Genomic DNA, 19945 nt, shown 5'->3' with positions numbered 1-19945 from the left:
GTAAACTTACTAACCATGCACTGTACATTCTTATTCAAATAGTTGATATAGATGACAAACCGTAATGGGTCCAGTACCTGCCCCTGAAGCACACCACTAGTTATAGGTCTCCAGTCCAAAAAAAAACTTTCAACCAAAACACTCTGCCTCCTACCATCAAGCCAACTGTGTATCCAATTAGCCAGCTCTCCCTAGATTCCATGCAATCTAGCCTTTCAGAGCAGCTTGCTGTGTGGAATCTTACCAGAGGGCTTACCAAAGTTCATATAAACCATATCTACCACCCTGTTCTCATCACCTTTGTCGGTTACATTATCAAAAAACTCAGTCAAGTTCCTAAGACATGATATCCCATGCACAAAGCTATGTGGACCACCCCTAAAAAATTGCCATCTTTCCAAATGCATTTATCTCTAATCCTGCAGAATCCCATCCAGGAACTTACTTACCACAGATTTCAGACTTCTAGAGCAGAAGAGCATAGTTTCCAGGATGTTCTCTGCCCCTGCTTCAATAAAGGCCATATTCGCTTCCCTGCGGTTTACCAGCGTTTGTCATTCCTGATGCACCTTCCAGATGGTGAAAAAGCTTTGGGGTGTCAGGTTACTTGTTACAGAAAATCCGCCTCTTATTTTCTCTTGTAACCAGGATATTTATGTAATTGGTCCACTGAAGTTTCTCGTAGGTGGGATGTGGGTAATTAAGCAGTACGAATGTCAAAGATAAATAAATTAGTCTCTCTTGCTGGAGAAAATCAGTAACTCGCACTCTTGGCATAAATGCAACTTGCTACCTAGCTGCATGCAGGCATGGACTGTTAATTTGGGAACCGGAGTGAAGGGACTCAGGATAGGATGGATGGTAAAAAAGCAAAGACAGTGTGCAGTCAGACTGTCAGGAAATGCAGGCAGGTGATAGGTCAAAATTGCAGCCAGAAAAGTGGGTATCAGTGCAATAGGGATGCAGAATCAAAAAGAGTGGCAAATATAGTACTCACAAGAGTTATATCTCAATGCATGGAGTTTAAGAAATAAGGCGGACGATCTTGTTGCACTTTTACAGATTGTTGTGTATGATATTGTGGCCATCACTGAATCGTGGCTGAAGGATGGTTGTAGTTAGCAGCTGAATGTCCAAGGTTAAACATTTTATCAGGAGGATGGGAAGGTAGCGTGGTTCTACTGGTAAAGAATAGCATCAAATCATGAAAAAGATGCGACTTAAGATCAGAAGATGTTGAATCTTTGTGGGTTAAGAAACAGCAAGGGTAAAAAGACCCAGATGGCAGTTATATACAGGCCTCCAAGCAGTAGCTGGGATATGGACTACAGAATACAACGGTAAGTAGCAAAGGTGTGTCAAAAGGGCAATGTTATGATAGTCATGGGAGATTTTAACATGAAGGTAGATTGGGAAAATCAGGTTGGTGATGGATCTCAAGAGAGTGAATTTGTTGAATGCCTACGAGATGGCTTTTTAGAGCAACTTGCCTAATGGGGATCAGCTATACTGGATAGGGTGTTATGTAATGAACCGGAGGTGATTTGGGAGCTTAAGGAAAAGGAACCCTTAGGAAGTAGTGATCACAATATGATTGAGTTCAACTTGAAATTTGATAGGGAGAAAGGAGAGTCTAACGTAGCAGTATTTCAATAGAGAAAAGGAAATTATAGTGGTATGAGAGAGGAGTTGGCCAAAGTAAATTAGAAGGAGATGCCAGCAGGGATGACAGCAGAGCAGCAATGGCTTAAGTTTCTGGAGAAAATGAGGAAGATGCAGGATAAATATATTCCAGAAATAAAGAAATACTCAAGTGGCAAAATAGTACAACTGCAGCTGACAAGAGAAGTCAAAGCTAATGTAAAAGCAAAAAAGAGGGCATACAACAAAGCAAAAATTAGAGGTAAGACAGAGGATTAGGAAGCTTTTAAAACCCTACAGAAAGCAACTAAAAGAATCATTAGGAGGAAAAAGATAAAATGTGAAAGCAAGCTAGCAAATAATATCGAGGTAGATAGAAAAAGCTTTTTCAAGTATGTAAAAAATAATAGAGAGATGAGAGTGGATATAGGAAAATGAGGCAGGAGAAATAATAATGAGAGACAAGGAGATGGCAGATGAACTAAATAAGTATTTTGCATCAGTCTTCACTGTGGAAGACACTAGCAGTGTGCCAGGTGCTGAACAGTGTGAGGAAAGATAAGTGAGTATAGTTACTATTACAAGGGAGAAGGTGTTCAGAAAGCTGAAAGACCTAAGGGTACAGAAGTCATGTGGTTCAAATGAACTGCGCCCTAAGGTTCTGAAAGAATTGACGGTAGAGATTGTGGAGGCATTAGTAATGATCTTCCAAAAATCATTGGACTCTGGTATGGTTGCGGAGGACCGGAAAATTGCAAATGTCTATACTTTTTAAGAAAGGAGGAAGGCAGCAGAAAGGGACCAGTTAGTCTGACCTCAGTGGTGGGAAGATGTTGGAGTCAGTTGTTAAGGAGGAGGTTATGGTGACACAGGACAAGATAGGACAAAGTCTGCATGGTTTCCCAAAGGGAACATCTTGCCCGATGAACCTGTTGCAATTCTTTCAGGAGATTACAAATAGGATAAAGGGGATGCAGTGGATGTTGTATATTTAGAATTTCAGAAGGCCTTTGGGGAAGGTGCCACACATGAGGAAGCTTACCAAGTTAAGAGCCCATAGTATTACAGGAATGTTACTGGCAGGGTTAGGGCATAGGCTGATTGGTAGGAGGCAGTAAGTGGGAATAAAAGGATCTTCTTCTGGTTGGCTGCCAGTGAGTAGGTCATAAGACATGGGCGCAGAACCAGGCCATTCAGCCCAGCAAGTCCACTCCACCACTTCATCATGTCTGGTCCCAGATCCCATTCAACTGCATTCACCTGCCATCTCACCATATCCCTTGATGCCCTGACCAATCAGGAATCTAACAACTTCCACTTTGAAAATACCCACTGACTTGCCCTCCACTGCAGTCTGTGGCAGAGCATTCCACAGACTCTCCACTCTTTGACTTAAAAAAATCCTCTTTACTTCTGTCCTAAAAGGTCACCCCTCAATTTCAAGGCTGTGCCCTCTAGTTCTGGATACCCCCACCAGAGGAAACATCCTCTCCACATCCACCTTATCTAGTCCTTTCAACTTGTGGTAGGTTTCAATAAGCTCCCCGTGCATTCTACTAAATTCCAGTGAGTACAGGCCCAAAGCTGCCAAACACTCCACACGTCAACCCCTTCATTCCCAGAATCATCCTCGTAAACCTCCTCTGGACGCTCACCTAAGTCCAATTACGCTACTTTGCCCCTTACCTGGTCTCACCTATCACCAACAAGAGAAAACCTGTAGATTTTGGAAATCCAAGCAACCCGCACAAAAACAAACTCAACAGGCCAGGCCGTGAATAAACAGTCGCCGTACGTGTGCGTGTTGCTGAGGAACACCGTAACGTGTTCCATAACGGACTCGCCCATGCTGTTGTTTTGCAAGGACGGGCAGCTCTGCGCTTGCGCGAAGCGATCAGGTGACCCCGAAGCCGCAGCGGCGAGGTGCGGAAGCGCTCTGTGGCGGTGGATGATTTACTGAGCAGCCGAGGGAAATTTACATAGACTGTGCGTATGTAAAGTTATTGAAACCGGCGGGCTTTGAGGTAGAAATCAGTAGGCGTTTATCTGGAATGATGATGAGGTTCGTAATTGAACTCTGGCCGCTTGTTTCGATAAATAGCTGCTGGTGATGATTACCACAGGAGATTCTGTAGAGGCTGGAAATCCGGTGTCACACCTACAAAGTGCTGGAGGAACTCAGCAGATCAGGCAGCGTCTATGGAAACGAATGGGGATAGGAATTAAAATCATTGGCCACCGGGAAATTCTGCCTTTTTTTTGCGGGAGGTGTCTTGTCAAAGCTGTCACCCGATTTACATCAGGGCTGATCCCCATTCGCGTCCCGATATTTCGGTCTATACTTCCACTTCTCCACTCTCAGGGCGGAGGAGCAACACCTCCTATTTCGTCTGGGTAGCCTCCAACCTAATGATTTCCCCTTACGGTAATGTGTTTTCCTCTTTTTAATTTCCCCTTTCCCTCCCCGTTCCTATTCCCCACTCTTGCCTCTTACCTCTTCTCCTCACTTGGTGCACCCGCCTCACTTTTTGCTTTCCTATCAGATTCCTTCTTCTCTAGCCCTTTACCTTTCCCATCCACCTGGCTTCACCTTTCACCTTCAAACTAGTCCTCATTACCCCCCCCCCAAACTTTTTATTCTGACATCATCCCCCTTCCTTTCTGGTCCTGATGAAGGGTCTTGGCTTGCAATGTCAACTGTGTATTCGTTTCCATGGGTGCTGCCTCACCTGCTAAATTCCTCCAGTGTTTTGTTTGTGTTGCTCTGGTGATCATTGTTCACAGCTCCTTTCCAGTTTGTTGTGTGAGGGAGGGGGGTTGGGGCTCCTTGTTGCATTCTGTTAGTTTTTTGTGCGGGGGAGGGAGATTTGGGGCAGATGTTTTTGTTCCGTTTTGTGTGTGGGGGTTTGGGGTCAATGTTCTTGTGTGGGAGTTGGGGGTGATGGGGTCAACGTTACTGTTATGTGCGGAGGGTGGGTTTGATTCTCTGAATGGCTTTCATGTTCTTTCTTTGTTTTGTGGCTGGCTGGAGAAGAGGAATCTCAAAAGTGTATATAGATAAATACTTTGATGATAAGTGAAGTTGAACTAGAACAAAATGTACGCAGGCTGATTAGAGGAGAGGCCATTGTAGACCTCGTGCTGAATCAGGTCAGGTGTCAGACCTCTTGGCAGCTGAGTATTTGGAGGCAGTGACCACAACTCCCTGACCTTTACCATAACCTTGGAGAGTGGTAGGAACAGAGAGTACTGGAAAGTATTTAATTAACAACATACATCAAAGTTGCTGGTGAACGCAGCAGGCCAAGCAGCATCTATAGGAAGAGGCGCAGTCGACGTTTCAGGCCGAGACCCTTCGTCAGGACTAAAGTATTTAATTGTATCTGTGTGTGGGGTGGGGGGGGGGATTATGATGCTTTTTGGCAGGAACTTGAGAGCAGAAATTAGGAACAGATATACTGAGGGAAATGCACAATGGAAATATGGCAAATAGGATTAAGGAAAACTTTAAGGTGTTCTAATGTATGTTCACACAAGAGGAAGACTAGAGTGAGGATGTAGAAGGAAACGTGCCTGGAATTAGGGTCCTTAATGGGGACTTTGCTTAAGAACATAAGAAATACTTTACTTGTACTTTATTGTCGCCAAACAATTGATACTAGAACGTACAATCATCACAGCGATATTTGATTCTGCTCTTTGTGCTCCCTGGAGTACAAATCGATAGTAAATATTAAAAATTTAAATTATAAATCATAATAGAAAAGGGAAAGGAAGGTAGTGCAAAAAAACCGAGAGGCAGGTCTGGATATTTGGAGGGTATGATCTGGGTCAGGATCCGTTCAGCAGTCTTATCACATTTGGAAAGAAGCTGTTCCCAAATCTGGCTGTACGAGTCTTCAAGCTCCTGAGCCTTCTCTGAGAGGGAAGAGGGACGAAAAGTGTGCTAGCTGGGTGGGTCGTGTCCTTGATTATCCTTGCAGCACTGCTCTGACAGCGTGCAGCGTAAACTGAGTCCAAGGACGGAAGATTGGTTTGTGTGATGTGCTGAGCTGTGTTCATGATCTTCTGCAGCTTCTTCCGGTCTTGGACAGGACAACTTTCATACCATAAATAGGAGCAGGAGTAGGCCGTCTGGCCTGTTTAACCTGCTCCACCATTTAATAATGTCATGATTGACATGGCCATGGATTCATCTCAAAATACCTGCCTTTTCCCTTTAACCCCAAACTCTATCCAACCTCGTCTTAAATATATTTACTGAGGTAGCCTCTACTGCTTCATTGGGCAGAGAATTCTATAGATTCATCACTCTTGAAAAGCAGTTCCTCCTCATCTCTGTCCTAAATCTACTCCCCTGAATCTTGAGGCTATGTCCCCTAGTTCTAGTGTCATCTACCAGTGGAAACGACTTTCCTGCCTGTATCTTATCTATCCTTTTCATAATTTTATGTTCCCATAAGCTTTCCTCTCATTCTTCTGAATTCCAGTGAGTACAATCCCAGATAACTCAATTTCTTCTCAGGGTCTAACCCCCTCATCTCTGAAATCAACCTGGTGAACCTTCTCTGTACCACCTCCAAAGCCAGTATATCCTTCTTCAAGTAAGGAGACCAGAACTGCAGGCAGTACTCCAGGTGCGGTCTCACCAGTACCCCGTACTGTTGCAGCATAACGTCCCTGCTTTTAAATGCAATCCCTGTAGTAATGAAGGCCAACATCCCATTTGTCATCTTGATAGCCTGCTGCACCTGCAAACCAGCCTTTTGTGATTCATGCACAGGCACTCCTAAGTCCCTCTGTAGAGCAGCATGCTGCAATTTTTTACCATTTAAATAATAATCTGCTCTTCCATTTTTCCTTCCAAAGTGGATGATCTCGCATTTACCAACATTGTACTCCATCTGCCAGACCCTTGCCCACTCACTTAACCTATCTATATCTCTCTACAGACTCTCTATATCTTCTGCACAATTTGCTTTTCTACTCAATTTAGTGTCATCGGCAAATTTATATGCATCACATTCGGTCCCCTCTTCCAGATTGTTAATGTATATCGTGAATAGTTGCGGGCTCAGCACCAACCCCTGTGGCACACTGCTCACCACTGAATGCCAATGAGAGTAACACCTATGTATCCCAATTCTCTGATTTCTATTAGTTAACCAATCCTCTATCCAAGCTAATACATCACTGTCAACTCTATGCATCCTTATCTTATGGATAAGTCTTTTATGTGGCAGCTTATCAAACACCTTCAGCGTCCACCCGTTCCCCTCTATCCACTGCACTCATTATATCCTCAAAGAACTCCAGTAAGTTTGTCAAACAGGACCTGCCTTTGCTGAATCCATGCTGCATCTGCCTGATGGATCCATTTCTTTCCAGATGCCTCACTATTTCTTCTTTAATGATGGCTTCAAGCATTTTCCCAAATACAGATGTAAAACTAACTGGCCTATAGTTACCTGCCTTTTGCCTACATCCTTTTTTGAACAGTGGCGTGACATTCACCTGCCCAGAGTCCAGAGAATTTTGCTAAATTGTCACCAAAGCCTATACTATAACTTCAGGCCAGCAAGTTTGTTCTGCACTACCTCTTAAGTGATAGCTATTGTACTGAGGTCCTCAGCTCCCATCACATCCATAATATCTCTCTTTGGCATGTTAAATGCGTCCTCCGTCGTGAAGACCAACACAAAATAGTCATTCAAAGCCTCTGCCATTTCCTCGTTACCTGATATCAATTCCCCCTTCTCGTCCTCTAAGGGACCTTAATTTACTTCAGGGCATCCACCCTTTTCTGCTTTATGTAATTATAAAAACTTTTACTATCCATTTTTATATTTTGTGCTTGTTTATTTTCATAATCTACCTTCCCTTTCTTTATTGCTCATTTTGTGGTATTTTTAAAGTGTTCCCAATCTTTCAGTTTCCCACTACTCTTGGCGACTTTGTATACACAAGCTTTTAGTTTGATGCCTTCACTTATTTCCTTAGTTATCTAAGGCTAGCTCTCCCCACCCTTACTGTCCTTGCTTTTAACTGGAATATACTTACGTTGAGCACCGCGAAAAATCTCTTTGAAAGTCTTCCACAGTTCCTCAACTGTCTTGCCATATAGCCTGTGTTCCCAGTCTACACTAGCCAAATCCTCCCTCATCCCATTGTAGTCTCCATTGTTTAGGCATTATACGCTGGTCTTAGATCGAACTGTTGCATCCTTCTTTTGTATGAGAAACTCAATCATACTGTGATCACTCTTCCCAAGAGGATCTCTAACTACAAGATCACTAATTTTACCTGTCTCATTGCACAGGACCAGACATAAGATAGCACGTTCCCTTGTAGGTACAGTAAGATGCTGTTCAAGAAAGCCAATATGGATGCATTCTACGAAGTCCTGCTCAAGACTGCCTCGATCAACTTGATTGACCCAATCTATGTGCAAGTTAAAGTACCTCATGATAACTGCTGTTCCATTCTTACATGCCTCAGATATTTCTCTTTTTATGTTTTGCTTTGTCTTTTTTATTTCTTGATCATTTTCATCTTTTGCTTTATCTTTATTCACACTTCTTTTTTTACTTTATCCATACTTCTCCAATCTATTGAACCCACCCCCCTAGTATTTAGTTTAAAGACCTATCCATAGCCTTAGTTATGCGATTCAGTAGGACCCAGGTCCCGTCAGGGTTCAGGTGGAGCCCGTCCCATTGGTACAACTCCCTCCTTCCCCAATACTGGTGGCAATTTCCCATGAATTCAAACCCTCTTCTCCCACACCAATCCTTGAGCCATGCACTTAACCCTCTAATCTTCTTGACCTTATGCCAATTTGCACGTAGCTCAGGTAGTAATCCAGAGATTATTACCTTTTTGGTTCTGCTTTTTAATTAGGTCCCTAGCTGCTCAAATTGCCTTGGTAGAACCTCTTTCCTTGTTCTACCTATGTCATTGGTACCCACATGGGTTCAGTATTCAGCAGTGAGAGGGAAATTGAGGTTTGTGAGGATTTTGTAAAATAGGCTGACATGCTACAACAAGTTGATGTTCAGAAAGAGGAAGTGCTGGAACTTCTGGAAAACATTAGGATAGATTAATCCCCAGGGTGGAATATACCCGAGGTTATTATGAGAAGTGAGGGAAGAGATTGCTGTGCCTTTGATTATCTTTGTGTCCTCACTGGCCATAGGAATCATACCAGAAGATTGGAGGGTGGCAAATATTATTCATTTGTTCAAGAAACAGAATAGGGATAACACTGAAAATTATAGACCAGTGAGTCTCACTGTAGTGTTGGGCAAATTATTGGAGAAGATTCTCAGAGACAGGATTTATGAGCATTTGGAGAAGTCAGCATGGCTTAGTGAGGGGAAAGGTATGTCTCACAAGCTTGATTGAACTCTTTGAGGATGTGACAAAGCATACTGATGAAGGTAGAGTAGTGGATGTGGTGTATATGGATTTTAATAAGGTATTTGATAATGCTCCCTGTGGTTGACTCATTCAGCAAGTCAGGAGGCACAGGACCCTGGGAAGCTTGGCTGCGTGGATTCAAAATTGGCTTACCCATAGGAGGAAGAGGGGGTTGTATATGGAGCATATTCTGTATGTAGGTCAGTGACCCTTGGTGTTCTGGAACCCATGGTCTCTATGATTTTTATAAATGACGGATGAGGAAGTGGAAGGGTGGGTGAGAAAATTTTAAGATGATGTGAAGGTTGGTGTTGTGGATAGTGTAGAACATCATCAGGGGTTACAATAGATATTGATAGGAGGCAGAGGTGGGCTGAGAAGTGGCAAATGGAGTTCAACCTGGAAATGTGTGAAGTGATTCACTTTGGAAGATCAAACTTTTGAAGGCAGAATACATGGCTAATGACAGGATTCTTAACAGTGTGGTTGAACCTAGGGTTCTTGGGGTTCACATGCTTAGATTTCTGAAAGTTGCCAGACAAGCTGATAGAGCAGTTAAGAAGGATATGCCTGCATTGTTGGAGGATTGGGTTCAAAAGACATGAGGTAACGTTGCAGCTCTATAAAACCCTGGTTGGACCACATTTGGAAAATTGTATTCTGTTCTGGTTGCCTCATAGGAAGGGTCTAGAAGCTTTAGTGAGGATGCAGAGGAGATTTACCAGCATGCTTCCTGGATAGAGAACATGTCTTATAAGATAGGTTGAGCAAGCTGGGCTTTTCTCTTTGGAGCGGAGGAGGAGAGAAGTGACTTGATAGAGCCATACAAGGTGTGATGAGAGACATATAGAGTGGAGAGCCAGAGACATTTTTCCAGGTTGTAAATGGCTAACACCAGGGGCATAATTTTAAGTTGATTGGAGGAATATATAGGAGACGTTATTTAATTTTTTTTTACTCAGAGTGATGCTACGTACCGGCAGCAAAAGATATGAAATTGAGTTGTGTTCTTATAGATAAACAACGAAATTTATTAACCTCTACTCAATAGAAAAGTAAACAAACGACTAACTTAAACGGAAGTCAACAGTGTTATGCGTCTATAGCTATCAAACAGTTGAACTTAGAGACAATTCTTAACAGATCTTACTCAAGCACAGTCTTAAAATGGTAGTTTAAGAAGTCCAAGTGATTCGTGAAATAGTGAGAGGAGAGACTTCCCGAAGCCACAATGAGGTGATTCTTGAAGAAACGAAGAAACCGTTGATACTGATCCCAGCTGAGAAGTACCTTTTCTGAAAAGACTACGAAGAGTGAGTTTTCTCAAAGTAACTGACCTTTCGCCAAAGTGGTCACCACACAACACCCAAACCATGTAGGGGTTAACAGAAGTGCGTGCCACGTATGGATTATACAAAGTGTCAGTCACACCCGAAATGCATTGAATGCTGCTGATCAACCCCAATCCTTTGGGTTCGTTCGAAGCCTGCAATCTTCACTCTCTCTCTCCTTCTACGATTGCGTAACCACCAACTGCGACTCCCCAATAAAGCAACCGCCAACAGTCGGCGGTCCCCCTTTTTATACTAGTGGCATATGCTGTCATGTGACACTCACAGGTAACAAAGTCATGGGACACTCATGGGAATCACGAGACACTCACGGTAATCAATACGGTGGACAGGTAACAGTAATGAGTGTGTGGAACGCCTTACCAGGGCAGTTTGAGAGGCAGATAGAGGCATTTAAGTAATTCATAAATGGACCCATTGATTAGAGAAAATGGAGGGCTATGTAGAAGGGAAGGGTTAGATTGATCTTAGAGCAGGTTATTGGTTGTCAGGACATCATGGGCCGAAGGGCCTGCACTGTGCTGTAATGTTCGAAGTTCTGTGAGGTTTTATATCTCATAATTAATTTTTCCTCCTCCTATCCTGATTTAACTGCTGCAGATCAACAGTAATTAGCAAATGTCTGCTACCCCTTCTCTGTCAGCTTAGATCCATTTTTGTCATTCAGTCCCTTGGTCTTCATCTTCGCAAATGTTCTCCTGTTTACCCTATCTTCACCTTTCTATACAAGTTTAAATGTTTGATTTTAACTGTTAGCTAGTTCTGATTGAAAGATCATTTACAATATTTCTTTTTCTTGATCTAACAGTGTTTGTTTTATTTTTATTTTAGCTTTTCAACATTTTTAGTCTTTTGCTTTTCAATTCTAGGTCCAGTCGACCTTCACTAATCCAACTACCTGTAATCCGGTTCCTTCGATAATCCGGCACTGATTATGCTTAATGTGATTCTTCTGTAATTTGGCATTTTCACTAATCCGGCACTCCTCAGGTCCCAATGGTGCCAGATTAGTGAAGGCCAACTTGTAATAAATAAAATATTCTGTTTATAAATTAATGCAAAAATGAATTTGAAAAGGTTTCCCTTCCCATTAGAATGTTGACAGCTGTTGAAATTATGCAAATTTTAAAAAAATCTATATTGCTGTTTTTTTCTGCTTTAGCAGTTGTTTAAAATGTAACCTGGAGGATTGATTGTAGGTTAACATTTTGTTACAAATTTATTTACTAGGATTGTGTAATATTAGCACTTGTAGCGAGTCAACATCATAGAGCTTTGTAATTGTAATCATAATTAACATTTGATTCATTTGCATATCTTCATTAGCATTATTTTTGTTTCAGCAGGTATGAAACATTTTTGGATGTTATGGTTTGTGAAAAGTAGCTACTCTAATAGCTCCTGCAAAATGATACCATCCGTTAAAAGACTGCTCACTTCAGGTACGTTATTATACTGTATGAACTTGCATCTTTTCATTCAAATTAGTAATTGACAGTTTCTTGTTTTTTTTAATGTTTGTAGTCTGCTCAAGTTATTTTGTAGGATGAATTGATTATTGTACTGCTGTGAGTAAATAACTTGTCAGAATTCTAGCTTGGTGGAATTAGTGTTGCAGTTTTAATGTTAGCTAAGTGGTTGTTTAATGACATTTCAGAATCCGAATCGGGTTTAATGTTGTTGGTATATGTTGTGAAATTTGTTAACTTTTACAGCAGCAGTACAATACATGATAAATATGAAGGAAAAACTAATTATGTTAAGTATACATGTATATTAAATAATTAAATTAAAAAAGTAGTGCAAAGACAAATTTAAAAAGTAGTGAGATAGTGTTCATGGGGTCAGAGAGGAAGAAGCTGTTCCTGAATCGCTGTATGGGTGTTTTCAGGCTTCTGTACCTCTTTCCTAATGGTAACAATGTCCGTGTGCAGGTCAGTGGTACTAGGCAGAAAATGGTTTGGCACAGCCAAGAAGGGCCAAAGGGCCTATTTCTGTGCTGTAGTTTCTATGGTTCTAAGAGTGTATGTCCTGGGTGGTGGGGGTCCTTAATGATGGACGCTGCCTTTCTGATGCACCACTCCTTTAGGATGTTTTGGATACTACAGAGGCCAGTACCCATGATGGAGCTCTCAACATAACTGAAGTGGAATTAATAAATTTCCTGGAAGGAATGAAAAACCACGATCATACTTTCCACAGCTTTCATTACTCCTTTACATGATGATGATTTGTTCTGTGAACTAAGGAGTTCTGCAAAAATACTCTAATTTCCAAAAGCAGTCTGTCAACTTCAGGGTATTATTACAGCCCCACACTATCCTCAGACTTTACCACCTTCATTGTAAATTAATTAACACAAATGACTGCAATACTTGACTTTGGCAGTGGTGGAGAATGAATTAAGTTAGCATTGGAACCACAATGTTAGCTTCTTAGAAATGTTTGCATAGAGCTTGAGGGATAGCACTGGGGACAATTTAAGAAAATTCAGTGAGGAGTACTGTCTTGGCGGCCATGGACCACAGTATTATGTCTGGGCAGAGAGATGTGGTGATTCTGTGGGGAACTGTAGCTGTCTGCCAAGATCTGACCTGATGTTCTACTCCTTGCCTGTGGAGAGGAGTCCTTTAGGAGCTCTTGGGCGAGTGCATTCAGCACTCTTGCCAGCCTTAATAAATGGGACGAGTTATCATCCCACTGGGGAAAGGCAGATCCTCGCATCCGCAGGTCTTGAGGATCTCTGCCAGCTTCTTTAGGACCTGGTTGCACTACCATCTACAGTGTCCTTGGGACAGTGCAGTCTTGTTGGCATTAGTGGTATCACACAGGGCTGCTATCCTCAGTGCTGAACCACTGGTGAAGATTTTGGGGGACAGGGCAAAGTGTCATAGGTTGCATTGATGAGGAAGCTGAGACTGGCTTGTGGGACCTTCCACAGGTCAGACTGACTGTTTGACCTGTTGATGGTGCCTTCCCATGTTGTGCAGGTTCCCTGGTGGCCCCGTGCCACTGCCTTCACCCTATAGTGCTCCTGGTCTGTCCTTGTTTCCTCCTCCACTACCATGGCTTTCCTCTTTCTTTGAGGCCTTGGACCGGAAACATGCTGTCTTTCCCAAGTCACGTTCTGCATGTCCAGCCTGGACTCCACTAACAACCTCTTGGTGCTGCACCCTGCTGATGGCCTGGTCTACTTCAGCTTGAGCTCTCCATTTGCGGCTGGTATGGGATTGGGGCATTGGCACTCCCCACTGATGGATCGGTGGAATCCCTCAGCTCAACGATCAGTTGGGTTTTCTGCTTGTACCCCAAGCTGATGGATCTCAGTGGCAGCTGCAAGATGTTCTTCCTGAAGAGACCAGTGTTCGAGAAAACACTGAGACAGGCCCAGGCATTTCCGGAAAAATGAGTTGGCTATCCAATCCATCCCACTGGCTATTGATGAGGAAATTTTACACATTTTCAGGGACCACGTCATTCTGTGGCTTAGTGTGAACCGGTAGCATCACACTTTATACTTTCCAGATAGTTGGCTCTGGTCGATTCTGGCTAGTCCCTCTGAGTTGTTTTGTGCTACTTTTCCCATCTGCCTGTCAGAGAGCTCTGCAGTGTACTGCCTCTCAAGGCTTTGGATGGGATCTCTGGCCAACAATGGGATTTCCTTGCCCCCTACAACAAAGGTGATATTGTCACTTCTGACCCTGTTTTGGAGGGATAGGCTTCATGACTTGGAAGGCTTGATCCTCATCCTTGCCATGTCACGAGCTTGTCCAGCTTCTTCAACAGCTGCCTTGTGCAAGTAGTTGTCTGAAGGATGCTTGTGACATCAACCATGTAGCTTCTCGGTGGAGGAAGCCTCTGTCCTGATTGTAGCTTTATCCCTCCAACCACCTGCCCTGCTCCAATAAGGATGATCTTGAAGGCTGCCTTAAAGAGAATGGGAGAGATGGAACACCCTATTACAATGCTTACTTTGAGTTGCTGCCACCCCATTATAAAGTCTTAAAGTCTTTTCAGTCTGTTCTTCCACAGCTGGCTACACCTTCGTACTAGTAGTTCTGTCCTTCTCTCATCTTCCCTTTTATCTTGGAGCAGTGACTAGCTTTACGTCAACTTCACCAAGTCTATCTCTACATGCCTCGTAGAGGAAGTTTTCAAATGAGTTGAGTTTATTTTCCACTTGGCCGTATAGCGTGCGCTCTAGGATCGCGCTGAGTTTCACTCCCACGTTGTTCACCTTTGTGCCTCCTTCCTGGTTTCTTCCTCTTAGCTTTGCAGAGTGGCTCCACAGATGGGGGGGAATGGCAGGTGTGTTTGTGTGCTCACACACAGGGGGATTGCCTCCATTGTTGGGCCGTCTTCCCCTACTAACAAATCACCTCCAGCAATGTTGAGTCCTTCAGTGTTGAGGTTTCCTACCTGGCTTTGGGTCCTTCTTGTCTGATCTGCTGCAGCATTACAAGGTTGCTGTTGACCTTTCTCGCTGCACTTCATTCTCCCCTGATGGATTTGTAGCCCCCAATGTATTATCACATTCTCCCATCCACACCTTCACTTCTGAAGAATCTTTATCTCCTTGTCTTTATTTGTTCCAGTCATTGTCATGTAATCCATCCTTTTGGGCCCATGTTTCATCCCGCCTCTTGGAGGGCCTTCAGGTTGTCTTCTCTTAAAAGAATCTTTTTAGAAACATAAATAATGTAAACGTGTTCAGTTGTTGAGAATTTATGAGGATGATGTGGGATTCTAGCCATAGTCAAATCTTTAGGGAAAATAGAAAAAATTGAATTAGAGTGGGATCATAATTTAAATAGTGCATTTTACTGGGAAAATGAATGCTCTCAATGTAGTCTAGTAAATTTTGAACAATTTCTCACAGATTTTTAAAATTTCTCAGTATTAGAACATAGAATAGCATAACACAGGAACAGTCCTTCAGCCCACAATGTTGTACCAAACTCACGACATGAGTAATAAAATGACTGACTACACTAATCCCTTCTTTTTATACAATGTCTATAACCTTCCATTTCCTGCATATTCATCTAAGGCCTCTTATCACCTTTGCTTCCACTAGTCCAGGTGGTAGATGCAAGCACCCAGCATTGTGTTTTTAAAAAAAACTTGCTTCAAAACACCTCCTTCAAACTTACCCCCGCTTCCCCACCACCACCTTAAATGCATGCCCTCTGGCGTTACATATTTTAACCCTGGGAAAAGTTACTGGATGCCTAACCATGCCTCATTCTTTTAAACTTCTATCAGATCTCCTCTTTATATGTCGATCCAGTACAAGCAACCAAAGTTTGTCCGAACTTCCCTTATAGCACATGCTTCTAATCCATGTGGTATCCTGGTAAACCTTTTCTGAACCCTCTTCAAGGCTTCAGCATCTTTAATGGGGAAACCAGAACTGAATGTAATGCTCCAGATATGGCCTAACTAGACCTTTATAAAGTTGCAACATGACTTGCCAAGTCTTCAACTCAGTGCCTAGACCAGCGGTCCCAACCACTGGGCTGTGGACCGGTACCGGGCCGCAAAGCATCCGCTACCGGGCCGCGAGGAAACGATATGAGTCAGCTGCACCTTTCCTTATTCCCTGTCACGCACTGTTGAACTTGAACACAGGCGAAGTCATTACGCATGCATCATCCATGTCAGTGCGCGAAGATCAACTCCTTGAGCTTGCAAGTGACGGCGGGCTGAAAAGTATGTTTGACATAGCATCTCTGCCAGCATTCTGGATCAAAGTCAAGCCTAAATGTCCTGAGATAGCCACGAAAGCACTGAAAACGTTGCTTCTATTTCCAACATATCTCTGCAAAGTGGGCTTTTCTGCAATGAATGCAACGAAAACTAAATTGCGGAATAGACTGGACACAAGGAACCCCCTTCGAGTATCACTGTCTCCCATCACCCCTCGATGGCACCGTCCTGTTGCAGGGAAACAAGCCCAGGGTTCCCACTGATTCATTGATATTGGTGTGTTGCAATGATTTTATATGTTCATACGGGGAAAATATGTCCTGTGTGTTTAATATCCAAACGTTACTTAAAATGTTACATGGAAACATAGAAATCGTACAGCACAATACAGGCCCTTCGGCCCACAAAGTTGTGCCGAACATGTCCCCACCTTAGAAATTACCAGGCTTCCTATAGCCCTCTATTTTACTAAGCTCCATATACCTATCTAAAAGTCTCTTAAAAGACCCTATCATATCTGCCTCCACCACCGTTACTGGCAGCCCATTCCATGCACTCACCACTCTCTGAGTAAAAAAACTTACTCTGACATCTCCATTGTACCTAATCCCCAGCATCTTAAACCCGTGTCCTCTTGTGGCAACCATTTCAGCCCTGGGAAAAAGCCTCTGACTTTCCACATGATCAATGCCTCTCATCATCTTATACACCTCTATCAGGTCGCCTCTCATCCTCTGTCGCTCTAAGGAGAAAAGGCCGAGTTCACGCAACCTGTTTTCATATTCATAAGGCATGCTCCCCATTCCAGGCAACATCCTTGTAAATCTCCTCTGCACCCTTTCTATGGCTTCCACATCCTTCCTGTAGTGGGGCAACCAAAACTGAGCACAGTACTCCCCAAGTGTGGTCTGACCAGGGTCCTATATAGCTGCAACATTACCTCTCAGCTCCTAAATTCAATTCCACGATTAATGAAGGCCAATACACCGTATGCCGCCTTAACCACAGAGTCAACCTGCGCAGCTGCTTTGAACATCCTATGGACTCGGACCCCAAGATCCCTCTGATCCTCCACACTGCCAAGAGTCTTACAATTAATACTATATTCTGCCATCATATTTGACCTACCAAAATGAAGGGTCTCGGCCTGAAACGTCGACTGCGCCTCTTCCTATAGATGCTGCCTGGCCTGCTGCGTTCACCAGCAACTTTGATGTATGTCACTTCACACTTATCTGGGTTGGACTCCATCTGCCACTTCTCAGCCCAGTTTTGCATCCTAACAATGTCCTGCTGTAACCTCTGACAGCCCTCCACACTATCCACAACACCTCCAATCTTTGTGTCATCAGCAAGCTTACTAACCCATCCCTCCACTTCCTCATCCAGGTCATTTATAAAAATCACGAAGAGTAAGAGTCCCAGAACAGATCCTTGAGGCATAACCACTGGTCACTGACCTCCATGCAGAATATGACCTGCCTACAACCACTCTTTGCCTTCTGTGGGCAAGGCAGTTGTGGATCCACAAAGCAAAGTCCCCTTGGATCCCATGCCTCCTTACTTTCTCAATAAGCCTTGCATGGGGTACCTTATCAAATTTCTTGCTGAAATCCATATACACTACATCTACTCCTCTTCCTTCATCAATGTATATAGCCGCATCCTCAAAATATTCAATCAGGCTCGTAAGGCACGACCTGCCCTTGACAAAGCCATGCTGACATGTTATGGTGCTATTGACTTATAAGTGACTTGTAATTGACTTACCACTATATTCATGCGCTGTGTTACATAAAACCTAAAATAACATTAACATATAGTGAAAGCAGGAATGATATGATAAATACACAGCCTATATAAAGTAGAAATAATGTATGTACAGTGTAGTTTCACTGAACAGAATCGCCAAAAGCGATTTGTAGAAAAAAATCGGCACGTACACGCATGCGCACACAGGTGCCTGCGCAAGGCTTCATGGTCATGGTAGTCTTTCTCGGGATAAACACAACGTATTTGACTGCTACTCTTGTCCGTTGGTAACACCGCCCGGCCCCCCCCCCCGGGTCGGCCGGTCCGCAAGAATATTGTCAATAATAAACCAGTCCATGGTGCAAAAAAGGTTGGGGGCCCCTGGCCTAGACTAACAAAGGCACTCTATCAACATGTATAGCAACTTTCAGGAAACTATGGACCCCAAGATCTGTCTGCATGTCACTGTAAGGGGCTTGTCATTAAGACTGTGCTGTATCTTTATATTTGATCACCAACACAGAATCAGGTTTATTATCACCGGCATGTGACAAGAAATTTGTTAACTCAGCAGCAGTTCAATACAATACATAATCCAGCAGAGAGAGAAAAATAATAATAATAAATAAGATAAAACATAATAAATAAACAAGTAAATCAATTGCGTACATTGAATAGATTATTAAAAAATGTGCAAAAACAGAAATACTGTATATTAAAAAAAGTGAGGTAGTGTCCAAAGCTTCAATGTCGATTCAGGAATCGGATGGCAGAGAGGAAGAAGCTGTTCCTGAATCACTGAGTGTGTGCCTTCAGGCTTCTGTATCTCCTACCTGATGGTAACAGTGAGAAAAGGGCATACCCTGGGTGCTGGAGGGTGCTGGGTGCCATCTGCCATTTCTCCACCCATATCTGCATCTGATCTATATCCTGCTATATACTTTGCCAGTCTTCTACACAATCCACAACAACTCCAATCTTCCTATAGTCTGTAGCCTTACTAATCCACCCATCTACGTTTTCATCCGGGTCATTATAGATCCCTGCAGAACCTGAGTCACAGACCTCCAGCCAGAATAAGTAACATCATCCATCACACTCTTGTTTTCTATGGGCAAGCCAACTGAATCCAAATGGCCAATTCATCATGGACGCTATGTATCTTAATCTTCTGGATGGGCCTCCCAATCACCTCGTCAATCACCTCACTAAAATCTATGTAAACAATGTCCACAGCTTGACCTTCCATCACCTCATTGAAAAATAAAAAAACACTATTTTCCCCACACAGAGCTATAATGACTATCCCTAATTAGACAAAGATTTTCCCAAATGCTCATCTTTTCCTGGAGAATGCTGTCCAGCAAATTCCACAAGGCCATGAGACATACGAGCAGAATTAGGCCATTCAAGCCATCTAATCTGCTCTGCATTTCATCATGGCTGATCCTGGCTCCCATTCAACCCCATACACCTGCCCTCTCACCATATCCCTTGATGCCCTGACCAATCAGGAATCTATCAGCTTCCACTTTGAATATATCCACGGACTTAGCCTCCACTGCAGATTGTGGCAGAGCATTCCACAAATTCACCATTCTTTGGCTAAAAAAAAATTCCTCCTTCCTTCTGTTCTATAGTTCTTGATACCCCTACCAGAGGAAATGTACTCTCCACACCCACCTTATCTGGCCCTTTCAACATTTGGTAGGTTTCAATGATATCCCCACACATTCTTCTAAATTCCCGTGAGTACAGGCCCAAAGCTGCCAAACACTTCTCATATGTTAACCCCTTCATTCACAGAATCATCCTTGTGAACCTCTCTGGACTCTCTCCAATGACAATGCACCCTTTCTGAGATAGTGGGCCCAAAACAGTTGACAATACTCCAAGTGCAGGTTGACTAGTCTTGTAAAGCTTCGGCATTATCTCCTTGCTTTTATATTCTATTCCCCTTGAAATAAATGTCGTTTGTCACCTTTACCACAGACTCAACCTGTGAATTAACCTTCTGGGACTCTTGCGCGAGGACCCTGATGTTTGAATTTTCTCCCCATTTAGCTAACAGT

General features: G+C 43.1%; 2 protein-coding genes across 18 annotated transcripts in view; one reads left to right on the top strand and one right to left on the bottom strand.

Moving 5' to 3' along the window:
• LOC134359554 (immunoglobulin kappa light chain-like) overlaps positions 1-3488 on the bottom strand; it is a 41916-nt gene extending 38428 nt beyond the window's left edge. Inside the window, exons 1-2 of one of the 2 annotated variants that reach the window (XM_063072990.1) lie at positions 3328-3488; positions 450-1181 (exon numbers count right to left, since the gene is read on the bottom strand). The gene's annotated coding sequence lies outside the window, so the exon portion shown is untranslated. Of the gene's footprint in view, positions 1-449; positions 1182-3327 lie in introns of those variants that run through there. The other variant, XR_010021141.1, reaches the window with a different exon arrangement.
• LOC134359551 (acyl-coenzyme A thioesterase 3-like) overlaps positions 1-19945 on the top strand; it is a 106457-nt gene that overhangs the window by 47236 nt on the left and 39276 nt on the right. For 5 of the 16 annotated variants that reach the window (XM_063072976.1, XM_063072984.1, XM_063072982.1 and 2 more), the window contains one exon: positions 11759-11854. In XM_063072976.1, coding sequence (XP_062929046.1) covers positions 11761-11854 — 94 coding nt within the window. In that variant the 5' untranslated portion in view covers positions 11759-11760. Of the gene's footprint in view, positions 1-3539; positions 3704-3748; positions 4409-5058; positions 10374-11755; positions 11855-19945 lie in introns of those variants that run through there. The other 11 variants (XM_063072978.1, XM_063072979.1, XM_063072977.1 and 8 more) reach the window with 11 other exon arrangements.

This window comes from Mobula hypostoma, chromosome 20 (genome assembly GCF_963921235.1).
Source record: "Mobula hypostoma chromosome 20, sMobHyp1.1, whole genome shotgun sequence".
NCBI classification, from domain to species: Eukaryota; Metazoa; Chordata; class Chondrichthyes; order Myliobatiformes; family Myliobatidae; genus Mobula; species Mobula hypostoma.
The sequence above is the reverse complement of the archived record's forward strand: the minus strand, read 5'-3'. Positions and strand labels throughout refer to the sequence as shown.